The 10,483-nt window shown below is 36.0% G+C and overlaps 1 protein-coding gene across 1 annotated transcript in view; it reads right to left on the bottom strand.

The window, feature by feature from the left end:
- Positions 1-6,739: 6,739 nt before the first annotated feature.
- LOC149247603 (putative WD repeat-containing protein C2A9.03) overlaps positions 6,740-10,483 on the bottom strand; it is a 33,927-nt gene continuing 30,183 nt past the window's right edge. Inside the window, exon 2 of the mRNA XM_089444707.1 lies at positions 6,740-7,156. Coding sequence (XP_089300833.1) covers positions 6,740-7,156 — 417 coding nt within the window. The remainder of the gene's footprint in view (positions 7,157-10,483) is intronic.

The following is a 10,483-nucleotide window of genomic DNA, read 5'->3' as shown; positions in this document are numbered from 1 at the left end:
TAATTGAAAAATGAGCGACAATTGATTTTTCGAAATCTAATTTCATAAAGTCTTTTAAACAATAAAAAGTTATTCACTTTTTCATTACTTTTCCCAAAATTTCAAGGGAGTGATTTGCAAGAGAGACACATTGGGAGTACTATGCAGCAACGAAATGCTTTGGAGCAACACAACTATTCAGACGATCAAAAGATGAAAGGTATGGTGATTCACTCAAAACTTGCATAGTAAAAATTTTAAATTTTGTAGTTGATTTTACTAATAATATTTTTTACAATTTATGTTAGGGTTTGATTAAAAGATAGATTAGGGTTTTATAATCAAACCGTAAAATGAAAATATTTTAATCAAACCCTTGTTAATTTTCTTTTAATCAAAACCTAAAATGAAAATCCCAAAGGATCAATGAGCTGGTATGCGAAACATGCTAGTAGGAATGTCCAAAAAAGTGTACAAAGAGATGGTCAAAGAAATGGACATACTTGCATCACAGGAGGGGCCATCTCAACAATAATGTGCTTAAAATGTATGTAATCATGACTGAATTTGTATATATAAACAAATAATTTAGCATTAAATATTAATTTTCAAGTATTTTCTTGTAGAAAATAAAACAAAATGGAACTCATTCAGCACATAAAATAGGACAAGAAGGAATAAAAGGGTTGATATCAAATTTTGTGAGTAATTGTTAATATTTCTTTATAACAACCCAAGTTTTCATTTTTGTATATTTTAAGTTGTTTTAAAACAATGATCCTTGAATGTCTTCAAATATAACATACAAAGAAGAGCCATCAAAAGAATTGATTGACATTGGGTTAAATATGGGTTGTGAGTATATGTTGGCATATCAAAATTTAATTGTGGAATTTGTAAGGATCTATGTTGTTTTACTTCTCCGAGTTTATAATTAATAGAACAAAAAAATCCTTTATAATAATCTATGATTTATAATGGGGTATAAAACTTGCAGGAAACAAAGTATGGAACTACCCCAACATAAGAGTTGTTGCAACGAGGCATGAGACTTAGTTTTGAAACCATGTGTATAGTTCATGAGTCACTTCTTTCTATGGTACATTGCTATTCAATTTACATTGATATATATTATTTATTTCGATTTTTATTATTCTCACCAATGTAGATACACTCATTACACTTTATTTCTATGTTTGTAGATGGAACAAGATCAAGAAGACGAAAACAATAGATGCAATCAACAAAATATTCATCCAAATAACCTAATTGATGGAAGTAACTCGAGCACTGACAATGGTTCCGACAAAGAATGATGAACTATTTGGATATCAATGAAAGTTGTATTTTTTGAAATAATTGTCTGTGAAAATTAGACATTTTGTTTAATGTAATGGACATAGTGTCCCATTTGAAAGACAATGGGTTGCCAATAACTATCCAATTTTGTATGACAAAGAGCCTCTTATTGATATATAATAAAATACATTTTAACTTATTCTATTGCATTATCTAATGTCGTTGTGAAATGTCACACCAGTGATTAAATATATGGATAGTTAAATATTATAATGAAGAGATGCAAAATGTGATAATATAACAAATCAATCCAAAAATCATATACAAATGCGCTAATCAAAATCTAATTTATATGAATATTGCTATAAGATATATGTCGATTTTTCAATGAATAACGGATTTAAAAAATCACAATAATTGCATTGTCATAGGTCAGTGTTTCTAAAAAAGAGAAAATCTCATACAAAAAACCGGTGCATCCATAACATAAACACACATCGGTGCATTATGTTATCTAAAAGCACCATTACAATAACTTTTTTGCATTTTCGAAGCCTTTTTCTGAAAACGACAACACCGAGGCATTATATTCTTCAAGCATCAATATTGTTTGCATTTAACGCCCTAATGCTACAAAATATTATTTCTAGCCCTTGTGCATTATTCAAATTAATAGCACCGAACCTTTTATATCAGTAGTGCACTGGTGCTTTTATACAAATCATATGCATCAGATATGTGAGTTTAAATAAAAGCATCAGAACTGCAATAATTTTTTGATTGCCCTAGTGACGTTCCTGAAAACAATGCCCTGGGGGTCTTTTAATATATACGCACTGAGTAGTATACATTTCAGACACTAATGTTCTTTGCATTCAATGCCTTGGTGCTTTGAGTTATGTATATAAGCTCAATTCTTTTATATATTTAGCACACCAGTGCTATTTTTTCATGAAGCGCACTGCTAAAAAATATTCGCTAAAACCTTCAGCCGCCCAAATTTTTTCAGTTGTGATGAAGTTTTGTTATAATCTATCCTAAAACATTTGATATCACAAAAAAAATGTTTTACAGAGGTTTTTTTGACAATTTTTGCCAATTTTATAACATTAAAGCCTTCGTTATAACCTCCGCTAAAAGGTATTTTCCTTGTAGTGGAAGGATTCTGGTATAACCCTGCGAGAGCATCCCACATCTCTTTGGTCATATTCTTCGCTAATATATGCGAGGATATATGGTCCTAGACTCCATCTAGGATCATTCTCTTCATCTTGGACATCTCCTTATTGATTTTTTCAGCTGATCTGCATCAGTAGGTTTTGCCACAACGTTCTTTGCATAAGTTTTCAGGCCATTCTCATCAAGGAGAAAGGACATTATGGACTTCCAAATGATATAATTGGAGGCACTGTTCAATCTATCTTGATCTATAAGCTCGACTGTGGCTATCTATGCAAAAAATAAAAACTAAAATATCCTCTTGTTTTCCTGCTTGGTTTCCTATTATGAAACTCACACTCCCTCCTGGAATGCGCGAAAATTCTCTATCTACCTCGCTTTGCCTTCAACTGTTATCTATGTTGGAAATAATACTGAGAGGGGGGGTGAATCAGTATTATCAAGTCAATTATTCCTTTTTCAAAATCAAATGATATACACTACTTCTGTTAATTAAACCCGCGTATATACGCAATTATGCAGAAGTAAACTAGCGTATATAATGCAAACTTTTAATTTACTTTATCTTTCTGATGTTGATTGTTAATCTGTGATTCAGAAGCAAATAACCAATAACCAGAAACAGTAAAACAGAGCAGACAGACAATCGCACACAAGAACACAAGATATAAGGTGGAAACCCAATGTGGGTGAAAACCACCTGCTGCAATTCGTCTCTATCTTCTCTTTAATTAGAAACTTTTTTTTACACTTGTACTGGTGCAGTCCTTTACCAGTATGCAGGCTGCAACCTGTAGAGAGCTACAACCCTCTCTCGTTTTCCAACTTCTCCTGGAAGGGAGCTACAACCCCCTTTGCTCTTGCACTAGCCAAGATACTAGTACGTAGGTGCTAGCGTACAAAAGGCTACAACCTTCTATTTCTTTCAGGGACCACGTTTCATAAATTTTCAGACTGGATCCACAAGTAACATCAATCAAGCATCAAGAATTTCTGCATCACCCAATCACCTTTTCACCAACTAAAACTGAATCAAAGTAAACACTTCTCTGACGACTATACCCAGATCATAGTAACAGTAACCACACACCAAATATGAACCCAGAACACTGTAGCAATAAACAGAAGCAACAAGATCACTACTCAAAATATATAGGCTACTTTAACAGCCTGAAACCTACGTGCATATGCTTCTGCGTATGGAACAACCTGCGGATACGTTGTTTTCCTTCAATGAACCAGCATATATACGTGCCTTCGCTTCTCTGAACCTGCGTACAGATAAAGATACTATCATTCAAGCTTAAAGATTATGATCCATCAATAGAACTTATCCTTCTCTTTGCGCTAAGGTTCCTCCTTCATTCAGATCCAGATCTGCACCATAACCCAATTACCAGTATTCCAGATCTAGCACTTTATCAGATATTCAACAATAATTCAGATGATCCTTTTGCAAATGATCTCCTTCCTCTTTTATAGTCTTAGGACTTCCACAATACCACGGTCCAAAACCATAATAAACCAATACCACGGACCCAATACTTGGGATCAACACGTCTGACGAGGTACCATGGTCCGAAACCATAGGTTCCAATACCAAGGACTAACTACCATAGACCAAAGGTAAGTTCTCCAACATATACGCGCTTTTCCTTGCATGAAAGTGCATGTATACGCACACGCGCCTTTGAAACATCTAACCCACGTGTATACACGTCTTCGCCTAGATAAAACTGCGTATATGTCATTTCCTTCATTCTGAAAGCCTGAACTGAAAGCCTGAACTGAGATCTGTTACCAAAGAGAGTTTCCATCAAGGACAGCACCTGTGCCATAGCTCCAAACCTGTGCCATAATGCCAACAATCTCCCCCTTTGGACTTGATGGCAACCCAACATCCTCAAAGTCATTCTCCCCCTTTGTCATCAAGGGCAAAGGGTTGTGCTCCCCCTAAGTTCATGCTGAAATTTCTGCCCTGCTGTGATGACCATGCTCCCCCTAACTGTAGGCAAGATCTGAAAAAGATGTTCTTCAAGAAGAACCATAACTTATACAGCATAAAAGACCTTCCTATCACCAAAAGACTCAATACATACAACCATCACCCAATCAAGTGGGGATACATCAGAAATTTACATATGACAACCAAGATCATAACATGTTCATCCCAGGCATAGTGGGGAAACCAAAGATAGGCCGTTACATGACCTTGACACCATAAAGATACATGACATAGAGACAAAATATCTAGAACAAGACTTATGAAAGTCACAAATAACTGATAGCAGCAACATCTGTCAATCACCATTCAGATCAACAACCAAGATTTCCTTCTGTTCTCCCTCTGCCTCTGTTCCATCTGAAACCAACAACATCTCTGAACTAGAACCAAAATCTTCTAAGATAATGCCAACATTTCATTATTAGAAGATTATCTGCTCCCCCTGAACTTGTGCCGGATGGTCTCTGTCAGACCCATATTAGAATATCTTCAACCAGAGCCCGTCCCTATTGATATTCATCAAACCTCCATATACACGACTGTCTCTGCACAAACCAGCGTATGTACGCGGATCCTCCTCAGGCAACTCGCGTACACCCATTTTTCTCTGAAATAGATGAGTTTTAACAACAAGATGATGAATCAACTACTCCCAGCTTCTGCCTGAGGTATTCAAATGTCTCCCTGGGCAGTGGTTTGGTGAGAATATCAGCAACTTGTTCCTTAGAAGGAACATACTCCAATTTGACCTTTTGTTCCAACACTTGTTCCCAGAGAAAGTGATACTTGATCGGTATGTTCTTGGTCTTTGAATGCATGACTGGGTTCTTTGAAATGCTGATTGCACTTGTATTATCACACAAGATGGAGATAGGTGGTGTACAAGTGATTTGAAAGTCCTACAAGGTTTGCATCATCCAAAGAAGTTGAGTGCAACAAGATGCAGCAGCCACATATTCCGCTTCAGCTGTAGATAAAGCAATCGAACTTTTTTTCTTGCTGAACCAAGATACTAATCTAGAACCCATAAAGAATGCACCACCACTTGTGCTCTTCCTGTCATTCACGCTTCTATTAGATGATCCAAAAATACAAATTTTATTATAGTTTATAAAATTAGAATAAAATAATTATTAATTTAAGATATTAAATTAATAATTATTATTCTAGAATGTTTAATTATTTAATGGAGACTTTTAGAATTAGCATATTGTTGTAACTAGATATGACTCTCCAAATGTGTTGTATCTTAGGCTCTATTATAGGAGATTAGTTAGCTAGTTGGTTTGAATAGCATTTATTGTAAATGGACACTTGTTATTTAATAAGTGATCCATAATTAGAGGTAGTTAGGACATGGAGCTTATAAATAGCTCATTGCAAGAGTGTTTGGTTGTTCGGGTGTAAACTCTTGCAAAATCAATTATGTAATTGTTTTTTTTCTGATTAATAAAATTACGTGTCTGAGGACACTTCTGCCATTATTGTGGTATCAGAGCTCCAGTAATGCTGCAGTGGATTTGAGGAGATTCCAGCTCTACAAGTTCTTGGAACACTCCATTGAATTGATTAGCAAATGTTTGGTATGGTATTTGTCCAATTTTTGTTGAAAAGGAATAGAAATTTTATTAAGAATTGAATAGCCCCTTCCGAAGAAATAAAAGTTTTTTACTGTGATTTTTGGCCTGGCGATGGAGGATTGGATTTAAAATCTTGCGTGGGTTCTTGGATCTGAGTTTTTTTATGTCACATTAGATTACTGTTTGCAACAGGTTAGTTCATCGTATTCATAAGTACATAAGCACCCTGCGTGAAAAGTTTGCAGGCTTCCAAAAATCTTTTCCCTTAAACCTAGTTTCATTCCTACCAGCAATGAAAAATGAGTGTGGGTCATGCGTTAGTAGTTTTCACACTGCGCGGACTTGATGAACAAGGTAGGCGGGTTGGAACAATGAATGTAGGGAAGTAGTTATTGCAAGTTTGAATCGATCTATAAAGTCTCTGTATTTAATTATGGATGACATTTTCATGTTCTGAGCTTTGGACGCATAACATTGACAACATTTTCTGCACGTCAAGCACACAGAGCTTGTGTTTACGGAACAATATGAATATATTAAATCTTCGAGCTCAGTATTTAAAAAAATCGGTTTCTATTGCAAGGGATTATTAATAAAGTCTTTTTTAACGGGAAACTTGTTGTTTGGCATTAAAGATTGATGCCATTTGCTCCAGGAGAACGACGTGAGGTCGGTTTTTAGCCATCATTCGAGAACATCAACAGCTCTGAAATTCAATGTGTAGGCTCTTCCGCAGGTGTACAAAATCTGCAGGTTCAGCCATTGCCAAAAAACGACCATCTGCTGTGAAGCGCAATGAACGGATGGCACCCATACGCCCTTTCAGGACTGTCAAAGAAGAGCTCAGGTTCCTGACATCCCAGATCCTGCAGGTGGTGTCCTGATTTCCTGTAGCAAAATAGCGACCATCTGGATGCCATACAGATGCGAAGGAGAAATCCAAGTGCCCTCTTAGCTTATCTACAACCTTCCCTGTCTGGTGATATACAAGCAACCCATCAACGTTGTCTCCAATAACCATAACAAGCTTTTTATCTGGACTAACAGAAGTGTGATTCACAGCCCAAGGATAGAAATGTCGCCCAAGGACGGAAAATGTTTCAGTATCAAAAATCTGGACAACTGAATCATTATTTGATCATCAATCTGCAATTTAATCAGCATTAATTGTAGACCTGCGCTGTAGCTCTTCATATCTGGCTTGGCTGAGTTGGACTGCTCGTTGCCAGATCATAGGCGACTTGCCCGAAGACTACGTGAAGGATCTTCTTAGGGATCGCGCGAAGGAGGGCGGTCAAGGTCACAATGTTTTTTTGATGTTAATTAATGGTGTATCATGAAAAATACATTTGAACATTCGCGCATTCAAGATTGGTATTCAATATTGAACATTTGCGTATTCAAGATTGAACATTTGGGGATGGTGCATTGTTTTTTTAATTAAAGTTCTGGGCTCTTATTAAAAGGGGTGAGTGTTGTAAAAAGCAAAAATGGAGCAATAAGGTGATTTGTAATTTTTTTGGAGTAATAAGGAGTTTTATTTGTAATTTGTAAATTGGAGAAATAAGGTGTGTTGGGTGAATTTGGTTTCAAGGAGTTATTTTTTTTAATTGGGATCATCACATTGTAGCTCAAAGTATTTTTACTTTGAGGGGGGGTAAATTTTTTACCAGATTGTGCAAAAGCACCATTGTAAAAAGTCAAATTTTGAAAGTTTCCTTGTAAAAATTTGAGAAATTGACTAGAGCCAAGTGCAAAGCTCAATCAATATTCTCCTATTTTGATGACTATTCGAGGGTCAAGGCCAAGCTCCGATAGATCATGTTTTTTGCGTGGTGTGTTGTGCTGACTATCTTGTACTTTCTGTTATGCTTCTTGGTGCGTCTCTTCAACACTAAAAATGTCTAAGTTGATTAACTTATTTTCGGATTCCGACAAACTTGAAGGCACCAAATCTTATAAAACGTGGCATCGTCTTATTGAAATCACACTCATTTACAATGAATTATGGCAAGGAATATGTGATGGAGATGTTAAGCCGAATAAACCCACAGATGCAGATCCACTGGAAAAATGGGAAATCAAGAATGCTAAAGCCTTAGCTCTTATTAAATCATCTGTGAATGATGAAATGTATGTTCATATAGAAAATGCCACAGATGCATGGAATGCCTTGAAAAATTTTAAAGACCTCTTTGATACTCAGCCTGAATCAAAGAAGGTTGATCTACAGTTAAAATTGTTGCAACAAAAATTAACTGAAAATGGTGATATTCTTGAATATCTCTCCAGACTTAAGAATATTAAGCAGGAAATTATTAATGCTGGTTTTCCCGCAATTGATGATAGCTTTATGGTCACAATTGTAATTGCTGGGCTTCCTTCTTCCTATACGCATTTTTTAGAGACTTTACAAGTAACTGGGAAATTAGAAAAACTAAAGTTTGATGAACTTTGTGAAATGTTAAAGTCAACATGATAAAACTTTTGGGAAGAAGAAGAAAGTTGGTGAAGATGTTTTTCTCACAGAAGCCAGCACGAGTAAGTCATCAGCAGATAGTTTTCGAGGAAGAGGCAGATGGAATCAGAATCAAGCAGCACATAATCGAGGTCGAAGCCAAAGCAGAGGCAACAATTTTAACAGAGGAGGAAGAAATAATTTTCAAGGTAGAGGAAACAACCAAGGAAGAGGCAATTTTCAAGGACAAGGATATAATAATCAAGGTAGAGGACAATCTCAAAATAGAGGTCAAAGCAGAGGCAGAGGACAATCTTCAGGAAGAGGAAGAGACTTAAGTCAAATTGTATGTCGAAGATGTAACAAAGTTGGCCATTATGCTGAAGATTGTCGAACATCACTTAATAAAATTCCCAAGTTTCAGCAGCCTTCAACACGATTTGCAAATGATCAAGATGAAGATAACTCAGAATATGTTTTTACTTCCTCACCAGCATCACAAATTTCATCTCATCTTAGAAGTGACTATGAAGATGCCTAGATCTTGGATTCCGAGGCAACTCAACACATGACTTGTCGACGTGATTTTTTCTGGAATTTTCAAGAATGCCAACTTAATTCAATTTTTCTTGCTGATGATACAAAACATACTCCTTATGGAAAAGGAGTAGTAAAAGTTTTTCTCCCTGACATTGGAGAAAAAATGATTTCCAATGTATGGTATGTACCTAGTTTCAAGAAAAGTTTGCTCTCTTTATTCACGATTCGACAAGCAGGACATCAGGTGATTATGGAAGATGGTTTAGTGAAGATTAATTTAGTGAAACAGAACTTGAAAACAGTTATGACAAGTTATGAAGATGGAAAACTGTTATGGATGAAAGGGACAGTTATTCCAAGGCATTCTGATTTTGCAGGGGCAGTGACTACAGGTATTTCACCTATACGACTATGGCATGTAAGATATGGACATTTGAATTTTGAGAGTCTTTCTCAATTGCAGAAACAAGGAATGGTTAAAGGACTTCCCACATTCAAAAGGGAAAATGCAAAATGTGAAGCTTGCATTTATGGTAAACAAAATCGAGAAAGTTTTCCAACAAGTTCATGGCGTGCAAACAGGCGGCTACAACTAGTTCACAGTGATGTTTGTGGTCCACTACAAACTTCATTTGGTGGTTGCAAATATTTCTTACTATTCATTGATGATTTCAGCAGAATGACTTGGGTTTACTTCTTGAAGAACAAGTCAGAAGCATTTGATAAGTTTAAAATTTTTCGCCAACTCGTTGAAAATGAAGTCAAAGAAAGGATAGGTACTCTCAGAACGGATAATGGGGGAGAATTCACTTCAAATGAATTCAAAACTTATTGCAGTGAAAATGGCATAAGACGACATCTCACTAATGTTTACACTCCACAGCAAAATGGAGTAGTCGAAAGAATGAATCGCACTTTGTTAGGAATGGCGAGATCCATGTTAACCTTCAAGAGGTTAAGTCCAGCATATTGGGCAGAAGCAATTCATACAGCTGTCTACTTAAGAAATAGATCTCCAACTGCTTCTTTAGACGGAATCACACCTTATGAAGCTTGGTTTGGTTTCAAACCTCGAGTTAAACATCTTAGAGTTTTTGGGTCAGTATGTTATGCCTTAGTTCCGAAAGAAAAACAAACTAAGCTTGACTCAAGAAGTTTAAAATGCACAATGATTGGCTATTCTGATGAGAAGAAAGGGTATCGTCTTTTGACCAATGGAAAATTCATTGTGAGCAGGGATGTCATTTTTGATGAAACAGAGAGTAAGAGTGCTGAAGAAATTGAAAATATTCTTCACAAATTAGAAACCAAAGGAAGTAAAAGAAATGGAAAAATGCAAAGTCAACCAACTTCACCAAATTGGTATGAACTTGATTTTCATTCCTCTGAAGATGAGTCCTCCAGTCCATCTACATCAACAACTTCATCTGGGTCTTCTAGCAG

Source organism: Pinus tabuliformis, chromosome 7, assembly GCF_031772625.1.
Source record: "Pinus tabuliformis cultivar Carrire ecotype Pingquan chromosome 7, CPIR1, whole genome shotgun sequence".
Lineage (NCBI taxonomy): Eukaryota > Viridiplantae > Streptophyta > Pinopsida > Pinales > Pinaceae > Pinus > Pinus tabuliformis.
This window is presented reverse-complemented; position numbering and strand designations above follow the sequence as displayed.